General features: G+C 43.0%; 1 protein-coding gene across 1 annotated transcript in view; it reads left to right on the plus strand.

Annotated features, from left to right (window-relative positions):
• The window catches only part of KCNQ5 (potassium voltage-gated channel subfamily Q member 5), an 850,222-nt gene that overhangs the window by 754,376 nt on the left and 75,427 nt on the right, over positions 1 to 20,419 (plus strand). Inside the window, exon 11 of the mRNA XM_086926499.1 lies at positions 2,996 to 3,104. Within this exon, the coding sequence (XP_086782625.1) occupies positions 2,996 to 3,104 (109 nt within the window). The remainder of the gene's footprint in view (positions 1 to 2,995; positions 3,105 to 20,419) is intronic.

Below are 20,419 nucleotides of genomic sequence, written 5' to 3' on the forward strand. Positions count from 1 at the left end.
GTGGTACCCTTAATTACGAGAGAATGCTAAAGTGATTGATGCCACATTGCAGAAAGAAGTAAACACAAGGAGACGATGGACGGAGTGCTGAAACTTTTCAGACACTCACCCCCAGTCACAGATCTGGATTGACTCTATCGTCGTTCTTCAGCTCACTTCACCACTTCAGTTCAGACCCAGCCATATGCAAATCAGTCTTGACCTTGAGCCTTATGGGAACAATCCAGCCGGAATTGCCAAGCCATGTCTTCTTTGGACCGGAAACAAGCATCATTGGACCGGTTATGGGGCAACACCCCCTCATCAGCCAGGCTAGCTTGAATCCAGTGGCAATGTGAGCAAGGTACCCACGTCTGGGCGTACCACAGAAAGAGGCAGACATTTTACAAGAGTCAGCAGTTATTCAACAGAGGTAGAGTAAAAGTATTCGCAGCCCTAAGGCAGGCATGTCAAATAACAGTTTAACAGTTTTTAGAAAAAGCCCCCTCCAAGAGCGATAATAGAGACATAGGAATGCAGAGTGGTAAAATCACCAACACTCAATGGAGTACATATCTTGTACAATATATTGCAGAGAGGAAACAGCATTCAGAACAGCATCTTTACCATACAATGCCATTACCACACAGCCTTTACTATGCAGATGCTTTTACTATGCAGATGCCTTTACTACGCATGGTAAGTATAGGTAAGGTATGTATATATAGGGGTGGGCAGTGGTAAAGGGAGGTAGGGGTACATTTAGGGTCTAGGAGTGGGTAGTGGTAAAGGGAGGTAAGGGTAAATTCAGGGTTGAAGGGTGGCTAGTGATAAAGGGAGGTAAAGTTAATTTGAGTGTTTAGGGGTGAGCAGTAGTAAAGGGATGTACAAATACATTTAGGGTTTAAGGGTGTGTAGTGGTAATGGCAGGTCAGGAGTAAATTAAAGCAAAACATTTGGAGTGGGGAGTAGTAAGGAGGGCAGGGTATATTTTGGATTTAGGTTTGGCTAGTGGTAAAGGGAGGTAAGAGTATTTGTCAGGTTTATGGGTGGTGTAGGAAATTGAGTTACTGTTTCAGGGGGGAAAAATCATACTGGAGCAGCAACCACATTTCTAGTCAGGGTGAAGCACAAGCAAACCTCAAAATAACCCGTTCCTAACCCTCTGGTAGCTTGCCACAAAATAGTCTTGCGTAACTGAGAGGCAATGTGTAAAGCATGTATGTATTCAGCACTTTAAACAGTAATAAGGTGAAAATCCAATGCAAGTAAAATGTTACATTATTTGAATGCAAAACAACAAAACTCAAATTAGTAGAACCAGAGATATGCAATTTTAAAGATTTGCAGTGCATCCACAGGCACAGTGGGTGCACAGTGGGAGAGCAAGCAGTAGTGGCTGGGCTCCACAAGAAGCATGTGACAGAGGACATGCTGGCTACATTAGGTGTAGATTCAAACACCGACCCGAACCTTCAGAAAAAGAACATGGAATGGAAGTTGTGACCCTGAGATCAGCAGATGAACTATTATGGTCAACACATGGATACAGGAGCACTGGCAATATGCTAAGTGTGATGCTAGACTTTCTATCATTATGTTCTAAAAGCTGCTGAGGGTCGTAGTGAACTATGATGGAGTCTCGTGGAGCCCCAGTGCGGATTGTAAATATAAATAGATACTAGTGTCCCTCCCCCACCCTAAGGCCTTTTTCTCATTTTCTAAAGTTGGCTCCAATTTAAGGTCCCAGGTAGGGCCTGTGTTAGGGCTCAGGGCTGGGGATTTTTAGGGGCTGTGGACTGGTGAGGGGTGCCCCTGGGGCCAGATTTAGAGCTCAGGGTTGGGATCAGGGAAAACCTTTACCATTTATGCTTTTACAACTAAATTCATTGTAAAATCAAGCATGGTAAAGGAAAAATCATTGTACAAATATGCATGATAAAGGTTATGCGTGATAAAGGCATTTGGGTTGTATCTGCCTCATTGTAATGACATGCATTACAATGGAATGTGCTGTTCCGTCGTACATCCCTTGGAGTAACAAAGGCTAAAGGCAGCAGGATAAAAGGCAACTGCACTACCTAGGCTAGTCACAAAAGTGATTTGCACTTTTATTGACCACCTTATACGGCCAGCTGCCACATGACCACAAATAGATACAGAAGAAAAGGTTGATGGGAGGCAATACTCAAGATCAACAATAGTACAGTAGAAAAATAGGAAAGTTCATTTAGCAGGCGTTGTGGGTTTCTGTTGCAAGTCTTTTTATTTTTCAAAATCCTTTGTACAAATGTGGAAACAGCCAACGCATTTCACCCTTCACAAGGGCTTCTTCAGGGCACGGATAAGGTGACGAAAATTTGCATGTCAATGTAATGAATCCAGCGGTAAATGTACTTGCGAAGTGTCCATATTGGTGGACGATGTCTCCAGAAATGGAAGCCTTATGCCGGTAGCGTGTCCCCTTAGACCATTTGTCCAATTTCAACATGTGTTGCCTCCAAAAGATGGAGAAGTAAATCCTATGGCACTATAAAGCCTCCAGTGTAATCGATAATAGTACTTCAGGTATCCAGGTATCAGTATTCCTGGCGAGCCTGTGTCAGGCAGCAGGAGTTAACGAGGCATGAGTGGCACCACTCATGCCTCATACTTCTCCACCTTTTGGAGGCAACTAAGCGCTGCTTGTGTTGGTCCAATAAACTCTATAGGGCCCAGCACCTTACAACATAGCATAGTTTAAAACCTCAGCTCAATTTCTAAGTCCGAATACAGTAAATAAACCACGCCACATTTTCCTGTTTAATATAATTGCAGTTTTGTTTCTCCTGGCATTTCAGCTCAATAAAATATTTGAATTTTCATTTCTAGTTGCAGTGTTAGCTTTTATTCTGAAAGGTATCTTTTGAAGGGGTATGAAATGTAAACCTGAAGATCCAAACTGGCCTGTGTTCACTTAGTGCGTCACAGTGTTTGTGTGATGGCAGCTATTTACCCTTCGTATTTTATCTTCCAGCAGATGCTAGCCTGGGCGCAGATGAATCGCACGATGAGAAAGGTTGTCACTGTGATGTATCCGTCGAAGATCTCACCCCGGCGCTTAAAACTGTCATCCGGGCTGTCAGGTTAGTAAAAAAAAAAAAAAAAAAACAGGGCTCAGGGTTTGTTTATCACCGAGTATGAGGATTTTTTTGAGATATATCCGTTCATTGCAAGCAAATCAGGAAGGATAATTGACGGCCTGTAACTGTGCATCACAATATCGAAACGCGTAGAACTAATCCCATCACTGAAAGTACCAAGAATTAGTTGGATTTTTGGGGGAAGTGGGACAGATATCAGGGAATGCTATGTAGCCCAATTACAAGACAGGATCAGGGGCAAGAGACAATATAACCAAAGGTGGACGGATGCTTGGGGGTTAGGGGAATGGGGGGAACCTAGAGGTTATCAACCATTATAAGAAGATTGTTATTGATTTATCAGTCTGTTGGAGAATTGTCATATTATCATAATGTGTATTGTCTAAAAAGAGATGCCATGTTTTTGCTTTAATAAAAAAAGTTACAAAATAAAAATAAAGAATTATGTGGATTAGTGCTTCATAAATCCTATCTCATGTAATGAAGATGACTTTCTCTGGTTCTCTCAAGCGATGACACTGCTGATTGCTGGAAGACAGCTATTACAGACTTCAGGGGCCACGTGTTCCATGCAAACTTATAAGTCAGTCAGTCAAAAAAGCTTTACTATCTGTTGAAAACCATAAAAGCACATAGGTAGACATTAGATAAAAACGTCCTTTTAAAACATTAGATAAAAAAACTTTCCTTTAAAACTAGTAGTGCATACAAGATTGCGGACCGAAGTCCTAGAATGGTTTACACAGAATAATAAAAAGCACGACAGAGTCCTGTACAGGTTAGAATCAAAAAAAGAATAGAAACAAGAACAAAACAGGCAGACATTTTTTGAAAAAGAGGAAATATCAGACTCTGGGCGTATAGTGTGTGGAACCTACTAGATTACACAAATTACGCTGGCACAATTGGGGCAGTTAGGGATTTTTTTTATTTTTAGCGCCTCTTGCACACCACATAGCCCAAAGGTATCTGGACGTTGCAAACACAATCAGAGGGAGGTATCATATTTTAATATTCGAAATACCTCCCTATAATCCCTTAGACCCCTGAACTTACATAGTTGGACAATCCATTTGGCTCTAGCCCTGGAGTAGAACGGGCAGAAGAGCAGAACGTGCAGATCCGTCTCTTCACTTATTTCACACCCCAGGCAGGAGCTTAGGACTTGGGGAACGTTTGTCCACTGGTTTGTCACTGCCCTCACTGGAAGAGCTCCATGTCTAAATTGGACATATAGTTTCTTTGCCGATACGGGCTGGAAGTCGTCCAGGAATTTCTCAAAATGATAGTTGTTCTTAACCGCCAGAAAGCTATCGGTCAGCCTGCCCAAGGAAGGGTTTGATAATAAAAGGTGCATACAATATTGTTTAAGTTCGGCCCCTAATGTCCTCTTATTTATCAATACTAAAATATTGGGAGGAACCCTTTATGGAGAAAGGGAATGGGTCTGTTTATGAGCAAAAAATACAAAAAAAAATCCTTTTCCTTTTTTGTTGAATTTTGAGACTATTTGTCTCAGAAAGAACCTTGGTTCAAGGTAATAAACAAAAAGGGCTTTTAGAGTTGCGACCAGATTAACAACATATTTGCAGTATTGGAATGTTTCAATTATAAACGACAGGCATCAAAGATAACAATGAGAGTGGAGAAACAAGAGGATAAGTTATATCTCTTTTTTAATTTGTTAATTATTACATGTATTCAAGTTAAAATCATCAAATTTATTCATAAAAAACATATTCATATATAAAAAAAACAGTTCATGAAGAAAAAAGATTATATGTCGGCGCAGCGTTTCGGTGATAAAGGTCGTCACCTTCTTCAGGACACTTTTTTCATTAAAAAGCAGTCTAAGTTAAAACAAAGATTTAAAACACTTGTTACATAAGTAGTTATACTTGGTTCATATTGTTTACAGAGATATTTGAATATAGTCTTGAACCTCAAAACTAATCTTTACACTCCACTATTTATTAGCATATTCAGATCATGGCCATTGTACCTAATTTATTTACACTTCAATTATATAAAACCAGGAGACATACAGTCTTTTAATAACTAATAGATGTGATTTCAAACATATGTGTATAAATATTTGTGCAATATTTGTTAGTCTAAAAACTCCTAAACTTGCCCAAAACATTTGTTACACCTTTACCTGAGCCATATATATTCTGTATGGCTCATATTAATATGGTTGAAGAGAAAACCTACCTAGTTTTGCTGCTGGCTATTCGCTTCGATCAATCAGCGACATAGACTTTTGCAGTTTATTTTTGCAGTTTCATTAAACTTTCTAATGAACAAAACAAACATATCTGATTCAATATAACATTCTCAAATATGGCTCAAGTAAAGGTGTAAAAAAGTTTTGGGCAAGTTTAGGAGTTTGCAGACTAACAAATATTGCACACATATTTATATACACATGTTTAGTATAAATGGAAACATCACATCTATCAGTTATTAAAAGACTGTATGTCTCCTGGTTTTATCTAATTGAAGTGTAAATAAATGAGGTACAATGGCCATGATCTGAATATGCTAATAAATAGTGGAGTGTAAAGATTAATTTTGAGGTTCAAGACTATATTCAAATATCTCTGTAAACAATATGAACTAAGTATAACTACTTCTGTTACTAGTGTTTTAAATCTTTGTTTTAATTTAGACTGCTTTTTAATGAAAAAGTGTCCTGAAGAAGGTGACGACCTTTATCACAGTAACGCCACGTTGACATATAATCTTTTTTCTTCATGAACTGTTTTTATATATGAATATGTTTTTTATGAATAAATTTGATGTTTTTAACTTGAATACGTATAATAATTAACAAATTAAAAAAGAGATATAACTTATCCTCTTGTTTCTCCACTCTCATTGTTATCTTTGATCGTTGATTTTTATAATTGAATTATTCCAAAACTGTAAATATGTAAATTTGTTAATCTGGTCACAACTCTAAAAGCCCTTTTTTTTATTACCTTGAACCAAGGTTCTTTCTGAGACAAATAGTATCAAAATTCAACCAAAAAGGAAAAGGGAATTTTTTGTATTTTTTGCTCTTATTAATCAAAACACAGGATTCCTCAGGTGCGAGCCACATATCTCCCCTGCCGAATACGTGGCAGAGCTGTTTAACAAACTTCAGCCAAGGGATTTTACCCATGCCCCTTATGGACAAGAGGTCCCCTAATTCTTCCCTATAGCTTAGGAGCTCAGGGGTAGACCAGAGACACCTCCAATACAACAGAGGACGATTTGAAATAACCTCCTGTATGGGGTCAAGCCGAGGTCTAGCCGTAGAGGGGTTAGAGGTGTACTCAGGGGAAGTCTCACTAGGAGCCTGATTAAACTATTCTCAGAGGTGGACAGAGAAGCGGCACTGGCATGGCCCCAGAGTTCTGCTCCGTAGAGCGCACCCCCCTCTCGCCTGAGCCTTGTAAATTTCTACTGGTGGTCCCAGGATTTTAGATGAGCACTCGTTAAAAGCCTTTAGGATACCGCCAGAGGATTGGGCCAACTTCAGATTAACCTTAGCGATATGCAGCCCCCATTCCATCCCATCATTAAGAGTTACCCCTAGGAAGTCAAAAGTAGACACTCTTTTCAATGGCAAGCCATCCATATGAGGGCGGGGACAGTTGGATGATTTTGCATTATAAACCATGTACTTGGTTTTGGAAAGATTAATCTCCAGGTTTCTAGATCGGCAGAAAGTGCAAAATGCCTCCAATGTTCGCTGTAGACCCATGGAAGATTTTGATAATAAAGGTTGTCAGCAGCGAACATCAGGGCTGGTATCTTGCAGGTGGCTAGGCTAGGAGAGTCCAAATCCCTCGCTCCCGCCAGGTGATCAATCAGTCCATTTAGGAACAGGGAAAATAGAGTGGGGGCCAGCACGCACCCCTGCCTCACACCCTTTTCCACCGGGAGGGAGCTGAAAGCTCCCCGCTCCTTCCATACCTCACCCTTGCAAATGTGCCTTGGTGCATGCGTTTAAACAATTGGCAGAGATATGGCTGGGCACCCATCTCCAGCAGAATCACCCAAAGCTTATCTCTCTTGACCAAGTCAAAAGCAGATCGGAGATCCACAAAGATCAACTACAAACTATCAGCCCCCATGGTCACTGTCTTCCAGTAGACCATCTGGAGTCTAAACAGTTGGTCGATGGTAGAGACCTTAGCACGAAAGCCCGCTTGGAGGGGAGTAAGCATGTGATGTTTGTCCATCCAGCTCTGCAACCTCGTTAGTAGAAGGCGGGCAAACAGTTTCTGCAAGACGTCGATGAGTCTGATAGGGCGTAGGTTGGCTGGATCGAGGGGAGAAGCCATTTTATGAATCGGGATAATCTTGGCTCCCAGCCAGGTTTGGGGGATCTTCATGCCAGATAAAATGGCATTAAAATATAGCCAGATATAGGGGACCCAAACCTGCTGCTTACTCAGAAATAGATCTCCCGGAATCCTATCTAAGCCTTCCCAGAAGATAAGCTTTTAAGTGCCACCTGAATTTCAGACATAGTGCAAGGGAGCAAATCAGGGACCCTGACATCCAGTGATGCTCGAGCAGATGGACTCTTCAGTGTAGGTACTAGGTCTGCAGGGATTGCGGATTCAGTATGGGAAAAGAGGGGCCTGAAGTGGGCTAGCCAAACCTCTTCGCTCAGGTTAGGGATTATAGCGGACGAGCCCTCCACCGAGCCTGTTCTAACTAAGTTCCAGAAGGCCCTGTAATCACGTCCATCCAGGGTTTCTTTTATACTTTCTCATCTGTTAGCCTCCCATTCCGACCTAGACTCTGAGATCATACTTTTATAGGTTTGTCTAGCTACTCTGATGCCCAACACGGACCTGGTTTTGACCTCCCTTACAAGAACATGTTTAGCCGCCCTGCAGTTTTTATTAACCCATTGGGCCCGGTTTTTAGCCCGTGGCTTCTTAGCGACTGGAATATAAAAATAATCGGCCAGAATGGTGACAAGATTAGTGTGAATGTGCTCTAAATCCTGAAAATAAGTAAAATCATAATTATCTGACAGGAGATTAAAAGCCTCTGCTAGGTAATGGGTAGCATGTCGATATAGGTCAGATATTTTGTTGGGGGCTAACACAAACGTAGCCCACCTAATACGTCTGCCACCCGCTACTGAAATTTAATTCAAATCCGGACAGGTCTCCATTACCCCCCTATCATATTGGTGTCCCAGTGTGAATTTTGGTTCTAGTGACAGAAGGTTATGATCACTATCTACCCTTTGGATAACAGTAAAGGCCTTCAGAAGGGACCAAAATTCCACATTGACCATGATATAGTCAATGGTTGTTGTTTTCCCCACTCTATACATACCCGGTGAATCTGGTGGGTGCCTGCCATTGCAAGCCCTAAGAGAGTGGGTAACTAACAGTCTATTAATCTGGAGGGCGAAGGGCGTTAATCGCTTTGCTGGGTACATTGAGCACTCCTGGATGTGCCAAGTCGCATCCTCCTCTAGAGTTACAGAAGGGATCCCAGCCAAGGGTTCAAAATGACAGTTAAAATCACCCCCAACAATTCTATGAATAGGTGAGGGAAATAAAAAGAGAAGTTGATCAAGAGCCTCTAACATTAAAGAACCGAGCAATTGCGGTGTAGGGCGCAAGTAAATGTTGAATACCACCACCGTGGTGCCATCCGGGTATTTAAGTGCTATACAAAGAATATCCGGGGAATGAGAGTCAATTACTTTAACTGAGCACCCCAGATGTGTAGCTACCCAGATACACAAGCCCACCAAAGGTCTTCCCCTGAGACCTTGCACTGCCGGTATATAAAAAGTTGCAAATCCGACCCTTGGGGGGGGCTGTCAACAGCCAAGTCTCCTGGAACAAACACAAATCGTATTCGTCCATCAGCTCCCCCCAGTCTGGGTCTGGCAGCTTAGACCCAAGCCCTGCTAAGTTCCACGACCCAATTAGCGACCTACAGGAATCTATCTCTTCCACACTGACTATAGTAGATTCTGCCCTTCCAGGACTAACAATGGTAGGTAAGAGCACGGTAAGTGGGGGAAGTCCTATATCGGGATCCGGCCTAGGAGCCATCCGGGCGCTCCCTCCTCAATTCACTCTGGCTCCTCCACCGAGCACCAAGCTACAGTGGCCACCGCTTTGTTAGGCCATAGGGGGGCGGGTTAGTCAATCTACATTGTTCACAGCACTGAAACTATTGGCTATCGGTAGATTATACTCTACTGTCTGTCCCCCATGGTGAAGATAAGTTGAAGCTGGCCCTCCCGGAAGTGGATCCCAGGAGTAGGAATACCCCAGTGGGCGAGAGTTAATTGGGCCCGGGTTGCAAGGACCACCCCACTATAACATATTGTAAGAGCAAGCTGCTGTTTACCCACTAACTCATACTCAATCACGCAGTCAATCATACATTCTCATCAAACTATCCTCGCACTCATTCAGCTAAATCACATTGCCTTACCTGTTCATTGTTTCATTCCAATTACTGAAATATGTTATTGGAGGCAGCTGGTTGCGTTCATTCAATTTTTAATTTTCAAAGTTTTAATAAGCTTTTGTGTACCCATCGTATTTCCACAGTCATCCACCCAGTTACTCACTCAACTACTCGCTCAAGATCATTCCTCTACCTACCCCATTCAACAATTATTTCACTATCTCCTACCCACTCATATTCACATTCATATCAAACTTCCCACTGTCATTCACCAAATTCATGTAACCATAACATTTACCTATTTACACAGTCAACCCCCACATTCAATGTCTCACCCATTCACACAAACACACCAAACATCACTCATCGAGTAACCAGCAATTATATTAATAAAAAAGTAACACCTTGTTACCACCTGTTTTATTTTCCTTGCAGGTTACATCTAGATGCCCCATGTCACAATAAGCACATATAATCTGCAAGAAAAAACAACTACATGCAGTTGTCAGTAAAACGTTTTTCACTGATCTGATTGGTGTCGCTGATTTGGAAAGGAAGTAGGAAAGATAGCAGTTAGAAAGGAAAATAAAAACAGAAAAGAGATCTGCCATCAGAAGAATCCCTTCTCTGGCACGCTTCAAAAAGCAGGCCAAAACCTTTGTTATGGGTAAATTCCTCTCCTAAATGCTTCCTCCTGCCGGTTCTCAGTCCTTGACCAATACACAGACCTTGACCAAATACGGACTAGCGCATCCCTTCGGAATCCCAACCTACCTCTTCAAGAAATTGGGGGCCTCATCTGGGTTTAATTATATGTAAACTGTTTCATAGGCACACCCCCAGGATATAGCGGCATGGATTAGCAAATTTAGCGGCACAAATATGGAAATTTAGCGGCACAAATATGGAAATTTAGCGGCATTTTTGCGGCACTTTATTGTACTCATAATCGTTCCTTTTCAACCTTAAATCAATTAAAACTGTTTTAGCAGAGTATTTCAATTTGAAATGGGCATGTTTAAAGTGTCAGAGAGTGTTTGTTTGCTATATTCTCCAGTGTGGTAATATTTTGGAGCATAGTTTAATCCAAGCAAAATAGCACAGGTTTGCTGTTCATCCTTCTCCGTAAATGGAGTTCATACGACTCCCAGGGCTTTCTCATCGCCCTAGCCGACTCTTGCCCAGTGAATCACGACCCCAACGACATCGATGGATTAGAACAAGACATCGCCTCCTGGTTAGAGTCGGCTAGCGACTTGTTTGCCCCCCTAGTCAAATTCCCCTGTACTAGACACCGGAATTCTCATAGGTGGTTCTCCGACGACCTGAAAGCCCGGAAATTAAAAACACGCCAGTTAGAACGCATCTGGAGACGTGACTACTCTGACTTAGCCAAGCAATCTTATTTGGCCGCACGCAAAGACTTTAAAACAGCTATTCGCTCAGCCAAAATGGAACACTTCTCCAGCAGGATTTTCCTGGCAGTCGACAAATCTAAGGAGGTGTTCAGAGTCTTGAATGAGCTAACCACAGACGACAGAACCCTCCCAGCCCAGACCCCCACCCAGGAGGCCTGTGACACCCTGAACTCCTTCTTCTTAGAAAAAATTGCAATAATCAAAAAATCTATCCCCCCACTTCCCCAATCACCACTACCGGATAATTCCTTTAACAATCCCTCGACCTTCACCTCCTTCCCTGCTCTAGATTCCACCTCCTTGGCGGAACTAGCCACCCGCGTGAAATCTGGCTCTCCGAACGACTGTTGTCCACCATCTGTCCTGCGGAGCATCTGCCTTAACTTACCAGATAGTGTTCTACACCTACTTAACAGATCGCTCAGCAGTGGCATCTGTCCGAGCTCCTTTAAGGAGGCCATCCTGGTACCCCTTCTAAAAAAAACGGGTGCTGACATGTCAGAGCCGTCGAACTACCGCCCCATTTCCCTCCTCCCTTACTTCTCCAAACTTATGGAGGCCCATGTCACCCGCTGCCTGTCAAGCTTCATAGAATCCTCCTGTTATCTCGAGCCGACTCAGGCCGGCTTCAGACCTGCCCATTCCACAGAAGCTGTCATTTTGGCATTCTCGATACACTCAGGAGTAATGCGGACGCGGGAACCCCCCAAGCCCTCGTCCTATTGGATTTGTCTGCCGCGTTCGACACGGTGGATCATAACATCCTTCTCCACTGTGTCGAACAGGCGGGCATCCAAGGCGTTGCTCTTGAGTGGGTCAAATCCTTTCTCACGGGAAGAACCCATGCGGTCCGCCTAGGTCCCTACACTGCTAAACAAACCCCTACCTCCTGTGGTGTCCCCCAGGGCTCTTCCCTTTCCCCTCTCCTTTTTAATCTTTATCTTCGGCCACTTATTCAGACACTTTTGAAATGGGACATCGTCACTTACAATTATGCTGACGATCTACAAATCATTTTTTCTCTCAACTCACCACATGCCATTAAAACTTTCCATGGAGCCATGCTTCACATCCAACTCTGGATGAACCAGAACCAATTGAAGTTGAACCCCGGTAAAACTGAGCTCCTTCTCCCTGGGCTCAGTCACACCTACTGGGGCCCACAGTTCTGGCCTCCAGAGTTCGGCTCCCCCCCTACCCCTGTAAAAACAGTAAAGAGTCTGGGTGTCATCATTGACACCGAGCTCTCCCTCAGGGCTCAAGTTGGAGCGGTGGTTTCCTCCTGTATGTACCAACTTCGGAGGATCCGTAAAGTTCGCTGCCTTCTCCCCCCAGCGGCACTTACTCAAATCGTTATCTCGCTGGTACTTTCCCGTTTGGATTTTTCTAATGCCATCTACCACGGTCTGCCGCAATTTCTGATACACCGTCTTCAAGTTGTCCAGAACCAAGCGGCCCGCTTGATTCATGGAACCCCCAGATGGCAATCAGCCAAGCCTCTGCTCATGAGCCTTCACTGGCTCCCAGTCGATCGAAGGGCCGCCTTTAAGGTGGCATGTCTCACCTTCAAGGCACTTCACTGCCCTGGTCCCGCCTTCCTAAAATCCCTCATTCACCCTCACTGTCCCACACGCAATCTGCGATCAGCTCACCGCAATCTGCTGATCACCCCCAGGAGTAAAACTAAGAGATTCGGCGGCCGCCGTTTATCCTACCTAGACCCTGTGCTTTGGAACCTCCTCCCTCTCCCAATCAAATCCTCCCCTTCCCTCTTGAACTTCAGGAAAATGTTAAAAACCCACCTCTTCCCCATCTCTGGCTAGTTTTTGTCATCTATACTCCCCCCTCACCTGTTCTGTCTGTCAGCGCCAGGAAGCTTCGGTGTCAGCGCGCTCTATAAGTCGCACTTAACATAACATAACATAACATAACATCCTCCTGCCTCTGTGGGAGTGAGTCCTAACCACAAGGGCTGTCCTTGAGGTCCTGGATTCTTGCTTCAAGTTAGAGTGTACTCTCCCGGCTGACCTGAGGGTTTCACCTGTTCCCCAGCAGATTGATGCAGAGCCATGAATCACAGCACTGCATGGCTCACCAAATCCAACACAGAACCTTGAATTGAGTACACCTCAGCTCCTGATCGGCGACTGCACAGGGCCCAATGCAGAGCGACGCAAAGACTTGCTTCACGGCAGTGGGTAGCCCCTAATTGATCAGCGGCTTCAACGGATCGCAGCACCAAAAACACAGACAAGAATCCAAAGCAGGCATAGTTACAACAAAGAGAGACATGCAAACATCCAAGTTGTGCCATGTGCCCTAATACCTTAAGTGCTTCAAAGAGTAAAAATGAAAAATAGTGAAAGACCCTATATCAGGCTGGGATTTCCAAGGATGAAAGGGAGCGAAAACTAGTGGCCATCCTAGTTAAAGTAGGAGGACCATTTGGAGATAGAAACAAAGTGAGCTAAATGAAGCTCTTATACACTGGTAAAGAGCAAGTAGCCCAACCATACAACTGATTACTAATGAAAGAGACAATCAGCACAAAAGGAAGCAAGCCCATGCTGTGCCAAGTGCACTCTGCTTGTTAAGAAACAAAGAGTGGCCCTGCAGAAGTGAGCTATTGGCTAATAATTTACTGTGAGACAGCAAAAGGCACAAAAATGATGGACGGAATGCAGAGCAAATCAAACATTCACCCCGGTCAAGAGATCTGTGTTAATCCATTGTTTATCGTAGTGGACATAAGCCACTTCAAAGAGATGTATGGTAATGTTCCAAATGCCCACTGTAATGAATAACGGGACTCCAGCAGAATGCCTGTGAACATGAACATTACATGAAAAGAGAGGGCAGACTAAATACATTTATTTAAAGCCGAAAAAAAGACTTGCCGACTCAACAACAAAATCACCACTCTGAAAGGAACAAATGACACGCGGCACTTCGTAATGTTAAATTGTCTATAATGTGTGGTATTTGAAGAAATATCCCAGATACTTATTATTCTGAATAACAGAGCCCGCAAAAAGCCTGTGAAAATGAACACTGTATAAGAGAAGCATATTGCACGGGAACAGACTGATTTAAGCCTATCAAGCCCTTCAATAATGCAATACTGAAAGAGTCAAATGTTTGGTGCCAAATACGCCAAACGTCAAGAACACAACCACGATGTAAATACGCCTGAAGAAAAGTTAAAAATGAATAATCCCTAATAGTACTCAACTAAACGTAAAGGGTCCATACTAGAAACGTGAGGTATACATTTACCTGTTCATAACAGATGCAGAAGAGGCAGAACCACTCCAAGCTGTAAAAACACGCCGTCTGCGAAGAGGAAGGGAGTATTGTAATCTCAGTGTAGGCCTCAAACTTTCGGGGCTGTAAATCACTGCCCACGAGTCTGCTAAACTCAAATTATTTCTGTAGACTGAATGTCTTTCTAACAGCATCAAAACGAAAACAGACACATGGCAAGAAGCACGAAAAAAAAACACCTTCGGAGAAATGTCAAAAACACCACTTTCTTATCTCCGAATATTATGCAAGCTGCATCCAACCAGACCTACCACGTGCCCAGATTATGTCCACAATGCCATTTAAGAGTGGTTTAAAACTATTGGTTTCTAAACCCTTCCTGCTCCCAGTACTCCTGCCTGTCCTCTTATCACAATGGTCTATCTCTTTGATATGAACTGGAGGCGCTGGGATCTGAGGTATGTTAACAATTGATGCCGATTACCACTAATCAGCCACCCGAGGTGCTTGCAACACCCGATTTCGCGGGCACTTTTGTAAAAAGCGCTGCCTTTTTGCAAAAGTGCCGATTTCGCAATTATTTTGCAAATCGCGAAATCTCGAAATCCTGGAGGGTCTGCATAGGTGTCCGCTAAACTATTGTGATTCCTTGCCTATTGTACACTGCTATGTTCCCTTGTAAAGCGCTATGATACGCTAGGGTCAAGTTCACGCTCTATAAAACAATAAAATAAATAAATAGAATAGATTTTATTTTTTTCTCCAAACTTAACAGTGTAGTTTTTTTTGAGGTAGCTGCTGATTTGTTAGCCTTGCATGTAAAGGTTACGTCAGGTCACACGTATCAGGATTTCTTTTTTTAAAGTTTAATATACCGCAAATTTGATCTGCTTTGGGCAGCTCGCAGTTCAGAACCAGATCTTGGCTTCTCATACATGCTTTGCTGGGCAGGAATGTGCTCGTAAGTACACTAAATCTAGCGCAAACTGACACCACAGACTGAAGAAAATAAGTTTGTCTGCAGCGTCTTTTGGACACTTTTTAAACCCACCCTTATATATCACCTCACATGACGGGGTTTAGTCACTCAAGCTTGCTGGTCCCGGCTCTCCCTGTGAAGAGATATCAAAGGGTAGGGTAAATGCTGTTGAGTGAGATGCAAGCTTGTAGAGCCCGGGCTTGACAGTTAAACGGCTGAGGCTGGTTTTAATGGGCACACTGGCAGAAGGTGTAGAAAGGAAAGCAATGTCACGGCGCTCTGAGGAAAAGACCAGGGCTGGGCATGGATAAGCCCTGCTAGTACTGAAACTGGGATCAAACAAGGTTGTGTATTGGCCCCACTTCTTTTTAATTTGTTCATATCTGAACTTTCATCAGTACTCAACAGCGGAAACTGCCATCCCCCTCAATTAGATGGGACGCACATTACTAACCTGTTGTATGCCGATGACCTGGTGCTGTTAAGCCACACAAAAGTGGGTCTCCAGTGGCTATTGGATGAACTGCTACCATACACAACAAGAAATTGCCTCGAACTGAACCTGTCAGAAACCAAAAAATGTAAATTGCAAATTGATACTTGTATAGCGCACTACTCACGCGCAAGGGTCTCAAGGCGCTTGTACGACTACCTCTGTGGAACCCATCCTGGCTTTCCCTGCGAGGCGTCCACTCCTGGGCACCCCCAAGGTGGAGGCCAGGCATCCTTAGCGTTGTGGGGGCTGTTGTGGAGATTAAGCAAGCTATGGCCCAGAGTTGCAGAGTGGGACTCCATGATGGGAATAGGCACCGAGGCGAGAATGATCAGGTCCGTAGAATTTTGAGCCCAAGACCCGCTGAGGCGGGGAATTGAACCCTGGTCCCAGGCTAGACCTCTGCATCAGGGTCTGCCGCTCTAATCATTGAGCCACACTTCTCCACCACCACCACCACCAAAACAATATCTTTTGGGAAACAAAAAAAGTCAACAGAAAGGTGGCACTTCAACGACACAAAGCTTGAATCAACCCCCAGTTACAAATACTTGGGCATCTTTTTCGAACCAAGAGGCACTTTTACCAAGCACAAAAAAACACTGAAAACCAAAGCCTTGTCGTTAGAAGCGGCCACTGCAAATTTGGCAAAACAGTTACTAGGTCCCAGCCTAACCCCCATGCTGCAAGTGATGAAGGCTAAGGTAATTAATTCCATGACGCATGGGCATGAGGTTACTAAGGCCACAACCAACGTGTTAATTAACAAACTAATAGTCAACATTTTTAAAAGAGCTTTTCGGTTGTCAAGATCTGCCTCTCCAGCCCAAGTGAGACGTGAACTGGGATTACAAGACCACCACGGAGTGGAGGCAGGTGCATTTATTATATCATAGACTGCGCCATACCTGGGAGGGTTCCTTGGCGGCCCGACTATGGCAGGAAATACAGAAAAACCAGACCAGCCATAAGCATCGGCAATGCTTGGACCGCAGTTTACAGTTACTAGTAGCAAAAGACCTCTGGGAAGCAAACCCCTCCCACCTGGTGCTAAAGACCGCCATTAAAAAAACTGTTAGATTGTGGTCCTTACACGCGGACAGGGCAACACTGTCAAAGAGGAAACATGCCTGGGCAGTGATCTCCAATTTCAAAGTGGGTACTCAGCCACTCTATCTTTCAAGCACATACTCACTTTTTTGGAAAAATAAGTTTTTAGCGCTGAGGATGGGCAACTGGCCCTTTCTGAGGAACCTCCCCGAATGGCGACGGCCAAGTAGCAGTACTGAATGCAGGCTGTGAGGTTACCATTCAGAAACAATGGAACACATCGTCTGTGCATGCCCTGCATTGCTCACAACCAGACGGTCACTGCTGCGAGGACAATGTATCATGTTGGGAGTTCGATCTTTCCCCCAAGCAATAATTGCAGCTCTTAACCCTGACAACACCAAGCTAAATATTGGGCTTGCAAAATTCATTCATAAAGCGTCAAAACAATTGGAAGCCATATCCACATCTAAACCCTCCCCATCTTAGTACGGCGGTCGAGTTAACAGACTCAATAATCAAATCGGATTCCAGACCATCGGAAAGCTAGAGCGATGTATTCCAGCAGAACATTATTAGCTCATAATTCTTCATTGAATTTTTTGTGATTTTAAATACACAGTTTTTAACATTCACTATTGTCATTTTATTGTTCGATTTAGCGATGTTTTAACCCGTTGCCTGCTGATGACGGAACCGCTCCATCATCAGCTGCGGTGGCGCTGTGCTGATGACGGAGCGGTTCCGTCATGGCCCGCTAGGAGCGCCTGCGTGGCGCGAATTCCGCGCCTGCGCTGAGCGTTCCATTGAGCGGGGCGGGCCATGACGGAACCGCTCCGTCATAAGCACAGAGCCACCGTCGCTGGTGACAGAGCGGTTCCGTCACCAGCATGTGGCCGCTGCGCAGCTGCCCCACCCCCTTAGCACTGCGGCGGAATAGCCGCCGCAGTGAAGGGGTTAAATTGTAAATGGTTTGCTAAACCAATCAATAAAGAGTTAATAATAATAGTGCTGGATCAGCCACATCCACACAAAGGGGCAAGTCTTTCAAAAATGCCCAGGCCCCTCCTAGATGTTACTACAAACCTAAGCAGTTAACCAGAAATATCAAACAAGTCCCAATTCTTGAACTTGAATCCAAGATTCGTGAACAACTACAGCATCTCCCCCTCAGGTACACCACTGAAGATCTCCCTACACACTACAATACATCAATTTTGGATGTTCTCAATCAAATGGCCCCACCTAAACTAAACAACTGAGATCACCAAATTCAAAATCACAGTTTAATTCAGATCTCAACAGCGAAAGAAGAAAACTCAGACAAGCAGAAAGGACATCGAGACAAAACCCCTCGACAAAGCACCAAGCACTACTCAGAACTATAAGGCTAGCATACAAGAAACTCTAATAAAAGAGAGAGGGACCCTCTACCAAAGGGATGGGGTACCAACTATTGACTTTGTCAAAAAAGAGAAATTCCCTTTGGGCACATTACCAAGGACACAATAGCATAACTTACATCAATTCTTCAAACATAACCATATAAATCAGAGCAATGCAATAATTAACCAAATTCTGAAAAGACGAATAAATTCAATATGCACAGTTTATTCTTATAGTTAAAAGTAAGTTAAAAACACATTAAAAAAGTATATAAATCAAGGGAAAACAGGCAATATACATGGGAACAAATGATACACAAAAGTTCATCAAGTTAGTTCCTAAAACCCAAAAGAGGGAGATACAAAAGAAGGTATATTCAGCACCAGTCAGAATACTCCTTAGTTAGTCTAAGATGGATATTCTCCCCCAATTCTCAACGCGTTTCGACGGACATAATGTCATACAGCCGTCTTCCTCAGGAAAAATATTAGCTGTCTTCCCCAGATAACTGTAATTTAAGTAAAAGGTGTCTTAGATTCAATATTATAACAAATCAAACAGACTGTACATAAGGCAGAAATCCACCTACTAAACAGAATTGGTATTTTCTCGCTATTGCTCTACACATTAAAACAACTCATAACATACTTCTATGACATTTCTCACATTATAGGTGTATCAACGGACATTTTATCATTAACACTGGTTAAAACAGCAAGTCTTCTCCAAATGATTCAGACTTACAAAACATATGATTTCATAAAGTACTCTCAATAAGCCATCTGTGTTCTACTTCATTAGACATGATTTCATTGTCAATTTATGCCTATTTACATAATCTGAGGCTGGTTTTTGTGATTCCACGATCGTTCATACTGCTAGGACCCAATGGGTTTATTCTCCCAGGTGGTCCCAATATATAATGCTACATACCATCCTCCCCATTCGCCAAGTCCCATACTAACCTTTGAAGGAGGCCTGCTTAATAGGTAGGGGATAGATACCTCCCTCCTCTCTGATAAAACGAAATTCCAGCTGCTAGCGGTATTTATATTGACCTTTTTGCAGAAATTGTAATATATAGAAGAACACGAATAAGATACTGATTTAATTTCTTCTCATTAATCTTAGAGTATAAAGAGATAGCTATGTTTCCCTATGTATTTTCAGTGACTCATGGGCACTGAATCTTAGGTTTTATCATCTTTATTTATATTATCCTCCATTGCTGGTCAATACCATTCTCAATTAGCAATCGCCATTATGTCTATGAATATTAGCCTTTTGTCAGTTCAGGTAGGCGAAATATAATACTCACATCCTATTTTTCTCTCAGGGTCCTATCTGTGGATGCTAGATACTGCCTCTTCACAGAGCGGATATATGTATCTCTTTGTGTTTACCTCAATCCTGCAGAATAGGAATATAATTATCAGTCTATACTGCCATGCTCGCTAACCTGTTTTTAAAAATATACTAACTCCATACTTACTTTAAAAGTCCTTTTTATCTTGCTTACACACGGTAAACCGTTCTGATTCTTAGAATTCGAAACTGATACCATACTGGTAAAAAAGGAACAGATATAAAGTCTATTAAGGTCCTATAGTATATGTATATTCTATAGGTATTTTCTTAATCGGACCCGTAGTTATACTCACATAGATTTCCAAGCAGGCGCGCTAAGACTTTGAGAGAGTGCCTTGGTCTTCTCAGTCTTTAAAATCACTGCCTCTGTAAAAAGGAGTTGCCGTTTTATAATTAATGTTAAGGCAACCTGCACAGATATTATCTCTCGCCTCATAGCCTACTGACATACTGACATACCTCAGAAAAATGAAGAACTTGATTCCCGCGCGTAGCTCCCGTGGTGTTCAATAGACAACAGGGTTTGGAAAAAACGCGCCGTTTATATATCCTTAAACAAACGCGGAAATGCGGAAATGCCTGCAATGCCAGTCACTCTCGGACCCTGAACATGGAAATAGAAAGCGGGCTCCGAGTTAGTAATAGAAAAGGGGCAATGTGAGCGCCGGTCTTCAAACGGACTGCAAATGTAAATGACACTGAAGTAGGACCGATTTCCTATTTTTAGCCGTATCCTATTGCAATAGGAATTACCTCACATTCTCACATTTTATAGAACCGAACGTGTTATAATTGTAATGGTGAACGGAACAAATTCGCTCATTTATTCTAGTCTCCGAGAAAGTTAAAATAAAAATAAATATAAAAATAAAACATATTTGCTGATCAC

This window comes from Lissotriton vulgaris, chromosome 6 (genome assembly GCF_964263255.1).
Source record: "Lissotriton vulgaris chromosome 6, aLisVul1.2, whole genome shotgun sequence".
Classification (NCBI taxonomy): domain Eukaryota; kingdom Metazoa; phylum Chordata; class Amphibia; order Caudata; family Salamandridae; genus Lissotriton; species Lissotriton vulgaris.